The following is a 16,934-nucleotide window of genomic DNA, read 5'->3' as shown; positions in this document are numbered from 1 at the left end:
TATTTTTAAAGTGTATATATACTTTGGTAATGTCATGCAGCTAATCTAAATTTGTAGTAATTCGGCATTTAATTCATTGCCATTTTTTCTATAATTTGACAATTTATGGTTCTACAAAAGAATAAAGTATGTTAGATACATTGGTTCTCAGGACACAAGATTTTATACTGATGCTGGTTTGTGGGATCATAGGAGGAAAGGAACCAGACTCACATGAAGTGGAGAGATTTTACCAAACAGGTGTTGGCAGGGTCAGAGCGCATTAGCAGATGCTGAGAACCCACAGACTGACAGACCTGCTGGCCGTGGGCAGAAGACGGAAGGACGTGTGCTCCCAGAACACACTGGTACCCGCTGGATGCTCTACAAAGAGTGCAGGCTGATTCCCCAGTTTCTTTCCCACCCACCTCTGATCTCTGGGGTATCTTTCGTGAGCCAGAATCAATTGAAAGTTGTAAGAGGTCAGCTGTCCCGGCAAGAGCAGGACAAGGCAGGGTGGCTTAGTGGCGGGGAGCACACAGAGGGAGCTCAATTGCTTATGCATCTGTCACTGAAGTCTGACACAGGAGAACCAAGCAGGTGCCTCTGACTTAATCTGCAGTAAGTCTGCTAGGAAAAGCATTTGGAAATGCTCCCTTTTGAAAGGAATGTTTTAAAAAAATAAGTCTCTATCTTCATGTTTCTGCATTCTCCATCCTTAAAGATCTACTCAGTTTCTTCAGGTTCAATGATCTCTTTCTCAAAGCCTTTCTCAAAGGCTTATCTGAGCTCTCTGAGTCATGGGGAGTCTTCATATAACTGTAAATGAACATACAGTGCAGGAGTTTACCAAAGACCCTACTAAAACTGGAGAGAACTTAACAAAATGGCAATCCAGTCAGCCACAATGACAATACCCAACAGCTCTCTCACACATTAAATTTGAAGCATACACTTGGATCATTTGTTGAAATTCTCTAGTTTATTAACTTCGTGTGTGCAGTGTGTGTGTATAGGTTTTCTCTACCTTCTGATTGCAGGATAAAGGCAAATACATACAAGGAAGGGTCAAAGCCACCATTTTCAAGAAGCCTGCTTAGCAGAGCTGGAGGCGAGAGTGAAAAATAGTGCGCACTGCTGGCTGCTGGGCAACACAGAGGCCCGATTTCACACACCACTGGCACGCCATGAATGTCTGCTGAATTGGCTAAACCTTCGTTTGTCTCCAAAATCAACTAGCGAAAACAGCACATAGATACTTCTTGGGGGAAAAACTCCAACTAGTGTTTGAGGTTGCATATACATGCATGCATACATGCATACATACATACATATACATGCCGTGCACACAGACAAATATATGTTCTTTCGAGAGCAGATCTGCAGGATCGTATCATGTTTTTTCCTCTGACCTTAGAGGAAATCTCATCTATTTGGAGAAAATCTTCACAAGAAACTCCTACCTGCACATGCCCCAGCATACTTAAGGCATCATTCTGAAAACTGTGTTGTATCTTTTAATTTGGAAAACAGCCTTTCTTTCTGAACATGGTAAGAAAATGCAGAACGTGGTTTAAGAGCCAAGAGCAATTTATATGCATTTTTAATAAAAAAAAAACCTAAAAAGCAAAATGTTACAAACCTGGTCTTCACCAAACAAAAGACTTAGTTTTATTAAAAGTGTCTAATTACAAAGAAAAATTTTTGAAGCATAACCTTTAGGACTAAGTTACATCTAACTTGAGTCTGGACAGGCAACAGGAAGACAAGCTTTGGTGAAAGCTGAAAGGCTATTCCATACTTGGAATAACTTAGGATCAGGCCCACAGTGTGCAGGATATCTGTCTCTCAAACACTGACCTGAAATGGCCTTGGATACCCTCAATGTAACACTCTTCAGAATAAAGAATTCTTTCCCTTTTACCTTAAGAAGAAATGAACCAAATCCCAGGGATCAGCACTGACTACAGAGATGAAATCCTGTTTGGCGTGGAGACTCCATTTTGATGTAACAAAAGGAATGAGTCCGGTGAGAAACTAGGGCCTTTCCTGGATCTGCCCTCTCACTCCCAGGCTGTTCTCCCTGGGGCAGAGTCAGGGGGGCAGGAGCACTATGCCTGTGGAGGTTGGTGTTGCACTTCCTTCTCCAAGCAGATGGGAATTCAGAACACAGCAAGAGGAAACTGCCTTTGAGTTCACCAAAATGCAAGGCCATGCTTACAGTGGGAGGAAAGGTTAACAGAAACAGTTCGAATCCACTGTGGATAATCTGTAGCTCACTAACTCTTTCTACGATGCTAATTTACAAGCCTCATTTAAGCAGTTTTTTTTTAACACCTTACACCAGAAGGCCCAAATAAGTTAAACCCTATGGGCTGCACAATTCAGCAACAACCAATTCTTTTTATTGCTCCAACTCAATTTTTCATTTGTTTGCGTCATTTGATGAATGTTAAGGAATTTTAGAAATCTATCTTCTGGAAACCTAAAAAATGAAAAGATAAAAACTAATTCCAACAGAGTTTTGAAAAAAAAAAGAATGTTACAATCAACTACTGATATTTACTTGGATTTATCATATGAGGTACATTTTGACTTTAAGGCTAAACCTCAAAACGCATCATGAATAAATTGTTTCATGTAATAATGGTTCTGAGATTTTAGCTGCAAGTATAGACAAAGGGGGGCTGTTTTTTTTACTAGGACTAAGGAGAGAGCACCTTGTAAAGATTTGTATCATATAAAATATGTATGAATATGTAGCCAAAGCTTGAAAGGGAAGCCTAGTATCTGAGTCACTGATCCAATAGTGCTATACTTTAAATGGCAAGAGAACCCTAGGCATTGGGCATTGACCAAGTAAAATTTTAGCCAGTTTGAACTGGTGCTGTCACCTGTCCCCAGAATGGTAGTTTTCAACCTGTGGATGGAGACCCCTTCAGGAGGCCAACAACACTTTCACAGGTGGATACCAGATAGCCACATTATGATTCCTAACACCAGCAGAATTACAGTTATAAAGCAGCAATGAAGTAATTTTATGGTTGGAGGTCACCACAGCACAAGGAACTGTGTTAACAGGTAGCAGCACGAGGAAGATTGAGAACCAATGCTCCAGCAGAATCCCAATTCTAAACGTAGGAGAAGCCTAAAATAGTGATTAAGTGTGACATTTCTCATGACTCTTCCTTCTCAATTACATGGTATCCTTTAGTCACCACGACTCAGGACAACATATCCTTACAAACGGTACATTAACATTCGTGGTTTTAACACAGAACACAGAAAAGGGACGGGGGAGCTAGGGTGTGATGGATCTGAAACGTTACATGGAGATGTGGAGGTCATCAAAAGAAGGCATAAAGAGGGCAAGGCAGGAAGTGAGTCATGGATTTGGGAATGGTACACCACCTGGCTCTTACAAGTGACCCAGGCTAGAGGTCATGAACCCTAGTGCAGCCTTATGAGAATGCCTCAAACTGGACACGGGATGGAAACAGCTACATGTGGGAGGTTCTTGCACTGTTTGCTGGCTCAGGAAGAGTTGAGATTTGAAGGCAGGGAAGAAAACAAAGGATGGGCCAGCTAATCATGGTTGCATTACGTACATTCTAGGAAAGCCTGCAGCCTTGAGAAGCAAAGGTGAGGATGGGGAGCATAAATAGAAGAAATCTCTGACGTGGGGTTGACAGACCAGCAGTGGGCACTGTTCAGGAAAGCCTCCTCGGAGGACAGGCTGGCGACCACCTAGCTGAAGCCAACGTTTCCTGTTTATGTGCTCCACGAAAACAGAATTCTGACCCCCATGTCTTGCTCTTGCTTACACCTGACTGGGCATGACTCAAGCAGGTACTAGGAGACATCGGAGTGGCTGGCAAAGTCGCTGGTTGCCAGGGTACTGCAAGGCTAGGCTACTGTTCCCGCGGGGTGTTTTCCAGACACCTTTAGGGGTTAGAGCCGCCGCCTCATTATCCAGCTCTCACCTCTTCTTTCATGCCAGACCATGAGCTGGCAAGGCTTTCTGGGGATTTCTCAGAATCTAGGAGCTGGAAAAAACTATCCCGTTTTCAAGTGAATCTGCAGCTTGTTAGGTTACTCTTCCTCATGGGGCACTTACTTCGGAACAGAGGCGGAGGTCTGCTATTGGGTTTCCTCCCGTTTATCTCTAAGTTGCTCCATACCCCCCCCCCCCCCAAATCTCTAAGAAACAGAGGAGGCTGGGGAAGTGGCTAGAAGTGGCTGTCTCGAAATTCCCGGAGGCCACCTTGGCACCAACACCCCGCGGTCTGCACCGCCACACACAGCGAGGTTCCCGCTGCGGGTGGTCGCTGGCTTGCTCCGGCCTCGCACAAGTACCAGCCCCGCCCGCTGCAGTCTGGATTCCACGAGGTCCGCGGCCCTCCAGCCTCGGCCTACCTGTTCCTGCCGCGAGGTGCGGGACCAGCCCACCTCCGCTCCTCCTGTTCTCACTGGGCGAGGATGCATTTTCATTTTGTTTTCGAACACGTGTGCGGTCTAAGTCTACGGGGGTGGGGTACGTGCCCTAGGCTCGAGGGAAAGGCGCTTTTCTAGGCGCGGACACAAAACACGTTCCGAGAACTGAGGAGTTAACTACCCGCTCTTGCTTTGCACGCGGCGTCCGGGAGCGAGGCCCACCTGTGTCGCCGCACACCTGCACTCGAGCGAACGAGTTCACGCGTGACCCAGGGTCTCTCCGATGTCCTGCCCGCGCCACGTGCGCCCCCAGGGCCGCCACGCAGGCCCCGCCCCGCACGTACGTGCCCTTAGCCAGCCCGCGATGGCTGCTGCCCCGCGCGCCCGCGCCCACGGGGGGGCGCTCCTGCCCGCCCCCCGCACCCACGCGGCGCCTCCGGGCCGGAGAGAACCTGCACTCGCGACCCGCCGCGCGCTGCCTCCTACCTGAGAGCCCGCGAACAGGGCGCGCGAGAAGGTCGAGGCGGTTGCGGGCAAGGCGACCAGGGAGAAGGCTCGGGGCGAGCGGCTGCGGTGGACGGTCCGGGAGCGCGCGCGCGCTCCCTCCCTCGCTCCGTCCACCGACTCCCGGCCGGAGCCCAGCCCCGCAGCAGCGCGCCGCCCGCCTCGCCGCGCCTAATAACAACGGCGCCCTGGGTCAGGTGGCCGCGCGCGGACCGGGCAGCCATTGGCTCGGCGGGGAGCGCGGTGCGTCGGGATTGGCTGGCAGGCGGGGCCTCGTCGGAGGCGGGGCGGGGCCGCTCAGAGAGGCTGGCTGGGAGGGGCGGGGGCGGGGCCAGGCTTGGTCCGCGCCTTTGTGCCCGGCGCGCGCTCTCTGCCCGCTCCGGCTGCAGCGCCCGCTGCATCAATAATTCAGAGCGGCGGCGGCGGCGGCGGCGGCAGCGGCGAGTGCGGACAGGAGGCGGCGGCAACAGCGGGGACCAGGCAGCAGAGGCTATGCATCCAAGTGCGGCTGGCCGGCCGCGGCACCCCTGAGGCCCGGGCGGGGCTCCCGGTGCACCGCGCGAGGGGACGTTTGTCCTGGAGTCCGAGGGAGAGGCGTAGTGGCCCAGGAGGCTTTGGCGGAGCTGTACACAGAGCTGAGGAGGGGGCTTCGGAGCAGTGCTGGGGAGGGGGGCGGCTGGCTCTGGCAGCCCCCGGGGTGGGGGGCGGGGTGGGCGCCAGCGGCGCGATGCTGGGAGTCGTGGAGCTGCTGCTGTTGGGGGCTGCGTGGCTGGCAGGCCCAGCCCGCGGGCAGAATGAAACAGAGCCCATCGTGCTGGAGGGCAAGTGTCTGGTGGTGTGTGACTCCAACCCCACGTCTGACCCAACGGGCACTGCTCTGGGCATCTCCGTGCGCTCGGGCAGCGCCAAGGTGGCTTTCTCTGCCATCAGGAGCACCAACCATGAGCCGTCCGAGATGAGTAATCGCACCATGATCATCTACTTCGACCAGGTGAGTTCCCCGATCCCTTGCAGCATCCAGAGCGGGTTGGTGAGGGGTGACAGGGAGAGCGTGGAAATCAGATGTGGGACCTTCTCCAAGGGCTCTGCGGAGGCTCGAGGACCACACTCGGACGGACTCTGGTCTACCCCCTTTCGTTCCTGTCTCCTTATAGGTACTAGTGAACATCGGAAACAACTTTGACTCAGAACGGAGCACTTTCATCGCCCCGCGCAAAGGAATCTACAGTTTTAACTTCCACGTGGTGAAAGTCTACAACAGACAGACTATCCAGGTCAGCTGCCACCTGGGGGCCAGGCTCTCAGTAGGAGGTTGCTGGCCGTAGGGGTTTGTCGGAGGCTCTGTGGAAGCGGGAGGCAGCAATCAGCGGCATACGCCCTGGCTGTAGGGGACAGGTAGCAGGGCCTCAGGGTTCTTTGGCACGCACCGCCCCTTAAGCTGTCAGGGTTCCTGAGATTCAGTTCTCTCTCCAGAGACATTTTCTGGCCTTCGCTTTCTGGACCCTTCTGTAAAGGCTCCTCGGTTTCCCTTAGGGACTCCTGGGACTTCCTGTAAGGGTTGTTAGCTCACAGACAGCTAGGGCTTCTGTAAGATCTCCTCCACGCCCGCTTTCTAGGCTCAACAATTCGCTGCAGCCCAAAGCCTTTCTGGCAGCTTTTCTGCTTTTCTTCAGCACCGCGGAAGAAATCTCGTTCCCTAATCCTACACCCTTCCTTCGCAGACTTGTTTTTAAACTTGAGTCTGGAAGGGTGGACGGAGAAAAAGGTTGAGGTGGGGGATGGAGGAGTAGTGAGTGCTGCTTCCTCCAGGTCCAACCGTGTCCAGGTCAGCATCCACCCGCTAGCTAGGTCTCCATGTCCGTGTTACCTTAGAGCTCCCGCAGAGGCAGACAGCGCAACTGGGGACAGGGCGCCTGACCCTAGGCCGACGCCGCTACCGCAAGGGCACAACCAGGCGGTGGCGGGCGCAGTAGGATCTGGGGCGGGAACTGAGCGGGTGACTTAGGGACGGAGCTCTAGTGCATTTTCGCCGGTCTCGGAATTCCGGACAGCCTCTCCAGGCCGCTTCTAATCTGCTTCACGCAGCGTCTCCGCTATGCGTCCTCCGCCCCCCCCCCCCCCCCGTGTCCTAGCCTCAAACCCTGGGAGAGGCCCTGGATGTGGGTGTTTGTTTTGTAATTCAGGGCGCACGGGGAGCAGAGTTGCTCCGGGCAAGCTGGCGAGAGGCCAAAGGTCTCAGGACACTACGCCCACCTGCGGGTTTATGCCCAGACTTGATTTGCTTGGTGCGCTCGTTTGAGAAGCTGGAGAGAGCCCGACTGGCGCTCAGAGAGGCAGACCCTTCCTCTACCTAGATATGGTGTGGGTCCCCGTTAGAGTCTCCGCAGTGAGCATCCCAAGCCCCGTTTCGTCCTGCACGCCTCGTGCCCCATCAGTGCCCCCAGGCCTTTGAGGAAGCTAGCAGAGCACCTAGGTTGGCGCTCCCCCGTCGCTTGGGTACCCGCTTAGGTGGCGCTTCTGATGCAGGCCTTTCTCTTTCTCAGGTGAGCCTCATGTTGAATGGGTGGCCGGTGATTTCAGCTTTCGCCGGTGACCAAGACGTGACCCGCGAGGCCGCCAGCAACGGCGTCCTCATCCAGATGGAGAAAGGCGACCGAGCATACCTCAAGCTGGAGCGGGGGAACTTGATGGGGGGCTGGAAGTATTCAACTTTCTCTGGATTCCTCGTGTTCCCCCTCTGACTGGCTCATAACGGGAATGGAGGCAGGAGAAAGGCAGGAGGGGAGTGAGAAAGAGGCCGAAAATTACCAGGGCGAGGAAGCGGCGCCACCGGAAACTTCCTACGTGTACCTAACTACAACTGGGCACAAAGGCGCGCGCCGCCCGCGGTCCAACTTCTTCTGCTCCCTTACTAAGAGAAGTAAATTTCGCTTAGCTCTGCACACTCCCATTTCCAAAAATAAACTCGCCTCCCCCAAGCCAGTCGCAGTAATCGAGGAAGAGACTGCCTTGTCATTGTTCCTTACCCACGTCCATGTCCCCAACAATTAACGAAGTAATGTGAAATGTTTCTCCCGACCCGACCCCTTCCCCGAACCTCGCCACTTACTGAAACTTAGTATACCCCCCAGTTTGAAGAGGGGGGGTCAGTTTGTTTTCTGTTTCTGTTTTTGAATGGGGCAGGTAGTTTTAATATAACAGGTTTTGATCGGCAAACACTGCGCGAGTTAAGCGGGAGAGACTTGCCCTCAGCTGCTTGTTAGAGGACGAAGGACTCGCCTTCGCCTTCGTGGTGACCAGTTTAACTATACATAAATATGTATATGTATCATTTGTACACGAAGAGCTCTTCCGGGTGGACGCTGGCTGTATTCCGTATTTCTGTCCTGTTCGGAGTGATCGTGAAATCTAAGGCTGCTTGGTGTTTGTTCTCTGATGCTTGTCAATGCTCCGTGTTCTGTGGCTCCGCCAAACGCCAAGGAGGTTCTTCGGGACGCTTCCTCTTCCTCTGTAACATACGTGTGAATAGCCAAAATTTAATTTTGCTTTAATTCAATAAAGTCAAAGTGGGACTTTTATTTTTCTGAAACAGCTTTCTAAACTTCGCATTTTCCGGGTTGCGAGGTTGAGGGCTTGGGCTGCCCAAGACGGGCGGAGAAGAAGGTGACTTGGAAGATGCAACCAGAGAGGCCAGGGCACAAGGGCTTCTTCGCAGAGCCGGTTCTGCGCTTCCTCCCGCAGCAGGCTCCTTCTGCCTTCCCTGTGCACCTTGCTTTGGTAGATCGTGAGAAATCTGACCCAGATCCTGCTAAGCGTGACTGAGGGCCTGGAAGCAGTTCCTTGTCCACCCTCAATTCCAAATGCATCAGGAGTTATTCCCAAGTCTAGGACCCGAACCCGCCTGCCCCGTGTGACAGTGTCCTCACGCCTACTGTCCCTGGATGTCTCCAGCTCTATCCGCTCCGCAGCTCCCGAAACACCTAATATTTTGTACCAGCGCCTCTGAACTTGAGGTCCACCCGCCAAACAACCCGGGCTCCCAGACCTGCGTTTGCGCTCATTCGCAGGACTTTAGAGGGGTTGTCCAGAAGTTTTGATTGTATCGAAACATAATGTGAAAGCAAAATTGAAATAAACGACTTCGTTTTAAGTCTGGAACACTGACCCTGTGTTGGACGCGGGTGACGCAGCGGCAGAAGCGGGTGGAAGCAGAGAGCCCAGGACCCAGGGGCTTCCGTGGTTCTGGGCTCTCCTCGGGTTTTCTTTTTTCTTGGGCTTAGACTCAGATTCGCGTTTAAGTGCTTGGGGGTGGGGGTGGGGGTGGGGGGAAACGGGGTCAACAACAACGCGGCAGGCTAAATTTCTGATATTTCTGCCTTCTGCTTCCCTGATCGCTTCCCAAACACCGCCGGGCTGGGAACTTCAGTACTGGTGCTCAACCGCACAGTAGTTTAAGGTGCCTCGGGCAGCAGCGCCCTTCACAGTCTCAGGGGCCCAGGAGATTGTGGGGGACAACAAGGGGCTTCTGAAGTGAAGCTCAATCTTCCATCTATACAGTTCCTCACCCCGCTTCAGTCCCACCGGAAGAGGGGCCTTACAGGAATTTAGTAGAAAAGCGATTGTGGTCCCCCCCCCCCCTTTTTAGTAAGAGCTTTGTCTTCAGGCTTCATGCTGGGAGGCACGCAGGTCAAGGACAATGGGAGTCGGCCAGGGAACTACCTTGACCAACAACTCAGCTGTGCAGAGCCTACCCTCCGAAGTGTAGAGGCCAGCGCCACTGCTCCAGGCTTACAGGCTGTGGAGATTAGGTGCCTGCTAGACCTGCGAGCTGCTTCCAGCCCACCTTGAAGCTCAGGGAGCTTCCAGGATGCAGCACGTTTCTCTTCCTAATGACAAAGCCATCCCAGTTCTAGCGGCCAGGGCTCTGGTTCTGGGGAACCACCAGGCTGAATTCCACCTGGGTAACTTGGGCAAGTCTCCCTGCCTTCATGTCGCCCTTCTGTATAAAGGCAGGGCGTACTCTAAACATCTCCAGAGTTCCTCCTCTGGGGAATCAACCATTCTCTGGTTTGGAACCGGGGCCTACAGGTTCCATTGCCTCAGTGAGTGACTGGCACTGTACTAACCCCAGAAGAAGGCAGGGGACTGTGGGTCCAAACTGGGGTCCAGATCAGAGTCTCAGCAAGTGAACAGAGAGCCCGTGGACCCAGAGGAAGAAGAGGAAAAATTCGCTCTGATTCTGCTCCAGCTCTGCTTGGTCCCTGGTAGACCTGGGTCCATACTTCTGAGGTTGGCATTCAACCCCATTATTAACATCTGGTTCCACACCTCCTGCTTCATCTGTCACGCCTCCCCCAAGTCTTTCGACCGTTCATCTCCCCCTCCTTTTTCACCCCAGCCTCGAAGCTATTCCTTTTTTCTTTTGTTTTTCAAAATTCTGTTTCACAAAGGATCTAAGTTCTGCTAAAAGGTACCTCTTCTTGGGAGCTGTCCCAGTTACAGAGCAGGAGGTCTCCCTAGGAGGCTTTCTGCCCACTTGCTCTTTGCCTTTCAGGGAGGGCCCAGTGTGGTGCTGGCAGGAAAGGAACCACTTGGGACTGGGCTTGTCTTCTCTTGTTGCTTTGGGTTTTACATGGAATGGTCACCCACATTTACCTGAGCAGGGCAGCGGAGACCTCCCCCAGGCTCCTGGTATGTGACAATTGGACATCTTCTTCTTTGGGGTGAAGATGGTGGCTGAGAATTCCCCTGGTCAAAGATGGGTGAACTAACCTATGTCTGAAAATTGGGTCCCAAATGGGGTCATGAGAGACACTGAGTGACAGGATGGAGAAGGATGGAGAAGGATGGAGAAGAAAAGCCCTGGAGAGCTGCAGTTCCCTGGGGCCTTCCTTCCTGTCCCACCCAGAAGCTTAGGAGGTGGATGGGTGGGGCGATTTAGAAACCTCCACCTTACTTTGGTTCCCTTTAAGGCTTTTGAAGCCTCTGATCCCTGGCAGATCTGGGCCATACCTCCTTCTTTCATCTAAAGTCAGTTGCTTCAGATCCCAACCTGTAGGGGTTCCAGGACCACCCCAGAATTTTGCCCCACCCTGGGTCTGAAAAAGCTTCTCCCCCAGATGAGTCTCAGGTCCTCATCAGCCTGGATAGTATCCAGTCCCCCCTCTTCTACACCCCAGGACAGCAGAATTGTCATTTCTCTGTACCCCTCTAAGGAGTGTGGGGTCTTACCTAGCTCTAGCCCCGTCCCCCGTCCCCCCCCCCCCGCCTCTCTGAGGGCAGAGGATAAAGCTTATTCTCCGAGGTGGTGGCCTGCAGCAAGAGTATAGGAGTGTGGGGAAGGGAACTCGGCAGCTTCACAGAGTGCACAGCGCCTAGAGTCCTGTGGGCCGGTGGTTGGGGCCACCCACCCAAGTTCCCTGGAGCCACCAGTAGCTTGCCCGCACTGGAGGAGCACAGGGGCCTGCGCCTGAGCGCGAGCAGCGTGCTGTGGTGGATGATTCCTAATGAGAACATAATTACCCAGGTGGAGGGAGAGCCTCGCCCACCTCTAATTGTCCTCTTAATGGGGTGGGAGAGGGGAGGGGCAGGCTCTGGCGTGCGGAGGACGCGGACTAGGGTCCTGGGGCCCAGGACCTAGGGGAAGGCCCCTCCCTCTCTGACTGTGGTGATTTTACCCCTCTCCTCAGCACCATTTTGAGCCTTGCTTTCCTCAACTACAGATGGCTAAGGATGGGTTACAGTTTTTGGTGCTTGGTCTAACTCTTTTAAAATGTTAATCTGTGTAAGCCAAGGCTTCCCAGCACTCAGCCAGCTCCCTCTCACAGGACGCTTGAGCATGCCCACCACAGTCCCATCAAACAGGGAAGCCCAGGAAGGACCAGGTGAGGCCAGGGGAAGCACCCAGGTGCACCAGCCCTCCTGTCTTTGGACTAATACGGAGTGTGTGTGTGTGGGGGGGGGTGTAAAGTGGGGGGAGGAGGCAAGTGGATTTCCCAGAGATCATTACAAAGTCTCTCGAGTTCTTTCACAGGGTTCATCACAGAGCATAACTCTCTCTTGAGCCTCAGTTCCTCATATTCAAATGGAGAAAATAGTGTCTTCACCATGGTAAAAGACATCCATCCCCAGCTGGTGTACAGTAGGTGCTGAATAGATGACAGCGACAATAAAGAGTATTAGACACCTGCCCTGGCGTGCCACACTGTCACAGAGGTGGGGCATAAGTGAACGTCTAGGAGAAGTTCCATTTTGGTCAGACTGGAAATCTGAAACCAGGTTAAAGAAGAGCATACAAAGAGTACAGGGCATTGTGGGTTCAAGACCGGATCCTCCGGATTTCCTCCCCCAACACAGGTCCCCATGTCAGGACCCAGCCTCCCTTGATATTCTTCTTCATTTCTGCTGCTTATATATCTGCATTTTCCAATGCTGCTGTATATTTCTGTCTGCAGGCCTGTGCCCTCTTTACTAGACCCTGGACGCCGTTCCCTGCTGACATGTCTGTATGCCTTTGTAGGTGATTCCTTCCAAAGTTGTATCTTCCTTGTCCTCTCCTTCCTTGGCTCTGTGTGCGTACCACAGCACCTGGTGTAGGGCCAGTGTCCTGTGATGATGTCATGATCTAAAACAAATTGTGCCTGGCACAACTGCAGAGTATGAACACAGCCCATCAAATGTTCTTTGGAGGATTTCCTGGAGCCCTCAGTCCCTCCTCCCTGATCCAGCACCCCCTATTTCCCCAGCAGGAGCACTGATATGGAAATACCCCTCTGGTCTCATGTAGCTGGAAAGACCTTCCTGGCCCCCTCATTCACTCTCTCCATTCAGTAGAGGATGAGTCTATTCCCAGGAAGTCCCAGTTATGATTCTAGGTTGGCAACAAGCAGGGGCAATAAGGAGGAGGCTTAGAATGCTGTGTGGGACGATGCTCAGATCTGCTAGGTCTTGTCTCTGAGAAGGTCCTTTGCTGTGCATAAATGTGGCTGCTTGTGAAGTTGTGTGCACACATTCCAGAGCCCAAGTATGTCATCATTCTGCACATCAGTGACAGGTGTGCAGTAAGGGACAGGAGACACTTTCCTTGATGCGATCAGGTTCCCACCTGACCTCCATGACTCTGTCTTGGTTCTACAAAGCTTTCCCTAACTGCGATCCAGCACCTACCCATTGACTCTCCATCTGACCTCTTAGATTATACCTACCCACAGTAATACACAAGCAAAGCATCTCTTGATGAACAGATGAACAGGTATAGATACTCCAGTTATGGAGCTCCCAGGATTGTAAGAGTCTGAAGTACAGACTCAGCATTAGGCATCTCCCCAAAGTCTTCCCTGTCCCTCTGGATAGCCCCATTTGTATTAGGAAGGAATTGCATTGTATCAGTTGTCTGTAGTTGACCCAATTTGTCTTCTCCTGCTGCCTGCCCAAGTCATGCCCAACTTGCTGTGGGCACCATAGTGGACAGGGGATAGGTTTTATTTTTCTTAAAGGACGAGAACAACGTTGTCTTCCCTCCAGCATAAGACACCATGAATCAGGACCAGGAAGATGGCTCACCAGCAAATGTGCTTGCCACATGCGCATGCTGACCTGAGTTCAATTCCTGGATCCTACAGGAGAAGACTGACTGCCAAAGGAGGGATAGAGCAAGCAACACAAACTAATAAATAAGATTTTAAAATCTTTTTAAAAATCCCACAGATTAACATTAGGTGAGTGGTTGCTTCAGGAATCCTGGATCAAGCAATTTGTTTACAGTCATGTGTAGGTATTGAAACACCAAGACCTTGCAGTGCCAGGGAGCTGGTGAAACCCAGTAGGTTGCCAGGCAAAAAGAGTAACCTTGGCCAGTGAAGGGGATGCACCTCCATTCATGGCAGCCATACTATATCTGGGAACAAAGAATGGACTCTGAATTTACTTCACAACATTGGGATGCGACAATCTTAGAGGTGAAGTAGGCTCTCCTGTCTCCTAACCACCTCCCCTCCAAAAAAAGCAAGGATTCGCCAAGTCCTCTTCTAGAGTAAAAAGTCTGAGCCTTCTGGGTTTAAAAACCACTAATCATTGAGTTCAAAATCCCACCAATCGCTGTGCTCTCCCCAAGCCTAGGGCTTGAAATCCTACCAATCCCCACTTTGGAAATCTCTGTCCTAGAAAACTCCGTCCCCAAGAAACCCTATATATATAACCTACCTCATGCTCATTTCCCGCTACTTCTTGCCTGAGCAGAGGCAACCACCCTCTTGTGTCTTTCCCAATAAATCTCTTGTTTGAGGTTTATTGTGTGGCATGACTTTGTGGTATTCCATGGCTCCTAACTTCCAGCATAACTTGCCTTTCAGGGTTGCAACACTTCTATAGGGGAAAACCTTTTCCATCGGAGCTGTAACACTTACACCCCCTCCCTTCCTCAGTTCCAATGTCCAACAGGGAATTATCTGGAATGTTCTGAAACCTGCTTAAACCTGCTCATCAGGTGAAGTACTCAGAGACCTTTCTTCCATAGTCAGAAATTACTGCAAAGCTTTCAAAGAGGAAAGAGGGAATCACTAACAAAAGAGAGGCAACTGGGCATCTCTTCCTCCTCATTTAAAAAGAAGCTGCGCGTGCTCCTCAGATCTAGCATTAAAGAGTCTCCCTTGTATTCTGAGAGGCTCAAAAATAAACTCCCCATTGTATATTTTGCTGAGAGTTCAGATGAGTTTATAATGACCAAGTGGGTCCAAATACAGAAGATGCACGCTGCTGCTCACGGACTGCTCTGCTACCCACCCGTGCTGCTCACTTTAGACCTCGGCAACGCTCTCAATGCCCTCCCTCTCATTCTGGCCTCTGGGAGGAGTACCTTTCAGCTGATGGGTTATTCTGAAGTTGCCGAGAGACAGGGCATGCTCTCAGTGCCCGCCAGGATAAGGGTACCTATTTGTATGGCTTCCAAGGGTGGGGTAATTTTCCTTGTTTCTGGGGTCTCCTGAGGCATCCTAGGTATGAGACAGCTCTGGGGGTTCCCCAGCACCCATGCCTGTGGTGGGGTGGGGGAAGCTCTAAGTGAATGAGTGTAAGGATCAGAGGAAGCCCTCAATGAGTGTGTTATTGACATGAGCTTGGCCATGTCAAGGACCCCAGCACTCAGTCATGGGAATGACAAAGCCTTACCCAGGTCAGGCTCAGGGAAATGGTAAAATCTTTGCTTGGTTCCAATAAAAATGGGGACACTGTTCTCAGAAAGCCTGCACTGTGGCTCCCTCCTCCTGGATATTCACAGTCTGAGACTGCTCTCCTACAGAGACCCTCCGCAAAGACTAGCTAAGGTCTCTCTGGGCTGTGTGGAATAAACTCACTGAGTTTCCAAACTGCATAGTAGGCGTCCTTCGTCAGAGTGAGCACAACCCATTCAATCCTAGCATTATCATACATTTGTCTTTTTCTTCATGCCCATGTTGCGCCAGTCAGATTTCCAATATCAAGATATGCAAGATCAGGAAGAGGCCCAACTCACCTCCAGTATTACTGTGAGTGGCGGGATGGGTCTGTGAGGCTCTGGTGCTTTCAACTGCCTTCCTCTACCGTCTTTGTGAGTCCCTGCCTGTTGTGAGAAGTAGGATCCACACTGAGTTCAAACTGAATCAGTGAGCTTCAAAATCAGGGAGAGACCCTGTCTCAAAATATAACATACAGAATGTCTGAGACAGTCACCTAGCATCAACTTCTCTGCTCGCTCTCTCTCTCTCTCTCTCTCTCTCTCTCTCTCTCTCTCTCTCTCTCTCTGTGTGTGTGTGTGTGTGTGTGTGTGTGTGTGTGTGAGAGAGAGAGAGAGAGAGAGAGAGAGAGAGAGAGAGAGAGATACACACACCCTTTGATGACAAATGAAGTGGACTCCCTTCACTAACTTTTCTAGGGAGATATGACTTTGGTTTGACCCAATAGCATAGGGCAAGGTTTAGAGACTGGCATGACACTTCTTTAGAGTCAATGGAAGGCCATGAGAATTTTACCAAGGTTCCTTGGATTGATTTGAAGCACGGACAATGGAATGGCTGGAGCTTTTGCAGCCCTCTTGAACTATGAGGAATGAAAATTGCGGAATGTGCCTTCTGAAGACAGAAACCAGATGCCATGACCAAGTTACACAATGTTCTTTGTCTCTCACGCTTTCTTTCTTGTCTTGCAATTCCGCAGTAAATTTTCTTCTTAAGTAAGAAAATAAATCCCAGCTGGTCCTAATACCATATATGTATGGGATTTATCTGTGTGGCTTGATGCCTTTGTTACTAACCAGGGGCTTGTTAGAGCTGGATATTCTCAGTCCCCAACCTGTATTTGAGGAATGAGAATTGGTATTTCAGAAAAATCTGCAAAGGATCTGGAGCCACAGATTAGCAAGCGTGGGCTTGTGCTCTCTGGGGAAACAATGTATGTCTTTGGTGACATCACAATGCCGGGGCACGTGGCACTGACAAAGACTGTGTTGGGAGCAAGAGTGAGAGCTGTACACCGTGCCAGTCTCACAATTAAGCTGGCTCCACAGCAACATGAAAGAAATACCTCCTTTCACTGGTATGTGACCGCCACAGCTGTGAGAGGGGACTCTGGCTCCATGGGCCAGGAAGCATCTCATACAATGTGATAAAGGTTGCAGCAGTCAGTGAAGTTTAGGCCTTTGCTTTTGTGCTTCCACAGGAATTCTAGCTCCCATTTTCATAGGTGTTATCTCACGGATCCTAAATAGAATTAGATTACATGGTCAACATATTGTATATGGGCTTGTGCATAGGCAGGTATGCGTGTGTGAGTGTGTGTGCATGTGCAGGTGTGTGCGTGTACACCTGTAGATGTGTGAGTGTGTGTGCATGTGCAGGTGTGTGATGTACATCTGTAGGAGTGTGTGTGTGCATGTGCAGGTGTGTGCATGTACATCTGTAGGTGTGTGTGAGTGTGTGTGCATGTGCAGGTGTGTGATGTACATCTGTAGGGGTATGTGTGTGTGCATGTGCAGGTGTGTGATGTAC

The 16,934-nt window shown here is 51.3% G+C and overlaps 2 protein-coding genes across 4 annotated transcripts in view; one reads left to right on the top strand and one right to left on the bottom strand.

The window, feature by feature from the left end:
* C6H16orf78 (chromosome 6 C16orf78 homolog) overlaps positions 1–5,072 on the bottom strand; it is a 117,399-nt gene extending 112,327 nt beyond the window's left edge. For all 3 annotated transcript variants that reach the window (XM_075976801.1, XM_075976802.1, XM_075976803.1), the window contains exon 1: positions 4,900–5,072. The gene's annotated coding sequence lies outside the window, so the exon portion shown is untranslated. The remainder of the gene's footprint in view (positions 1–4,899) is intronic.
* A 218-nt stretch (positions 5,073–5,290) lies between these two features.
* On the top strand, positions 5,291–8,495 carry Cbln1 (cerebellin 1 precursor). Its single transcript, XM_075976800.1, has 3 exons — positions 5,291–5,908; positions 6,072–6,191; positions 7,461–8,495. The coding sequence occupies exons 1-3, from the start codon at positions 5,645–5,647 to the stop codon at positions 7,656–7,658; spliced, it is 582 nt and encodes a 193-aa protein (XP_075832915.1). The 5' UTR covers positions 5,291–5,644; the 3' UTR covers positions 7,659–8,495.
* The last annotated feature ends 8,439 nt before the right edge of the window (positions 8,496–16,934 follow it).

This window comes from Microtus pennsylvanicus, chromosome 6 (assembly GCF_037038515.1).
Source record: "Microtus pennsylvanicus isolate mMicPen1 chromosome 6, mMicPen1.hap1, whole genome shotgun sequence".
Taxonomy (NCBI): domain Eukaryota; kingdom Metazoa; phylum Chordata; class Mammalia; order Rodentia; family Cricetidae; genus Microtus; species Microtus pennsylvanicus.
This window is presented reverse-complemented; position numbering and strand designations above follow the sequence as displayed.

What these genes read in the sequence shown, in the direction of transcription:
- Cbln1 (XM_075976800.1), top strand. Translation starts at nt 5,645, where the DNA reads ATGCTGGGAGTCGTGGAGCTGCTGCTGTTGGGGGCTGCGTGGCTGGCA. An exon ending in TGATCATCTACTTCGACCAG is followed by an intron (nt 5,909 to 6,071) that starts GTGAGTTCCCCG and finishes GTCTCCTTATAG; the next exon opens with GTACTAGTGAACATCGGAAA. An exon ending in ACAACAGACAGACTATCCAG is followed by an intron (nt 6,192 to 7,460) that starts GTCAGCTGCCAC and finishes TCTCTTTCTCAG; the next exon opens with GTGAGCCTCATGTTGAATGG.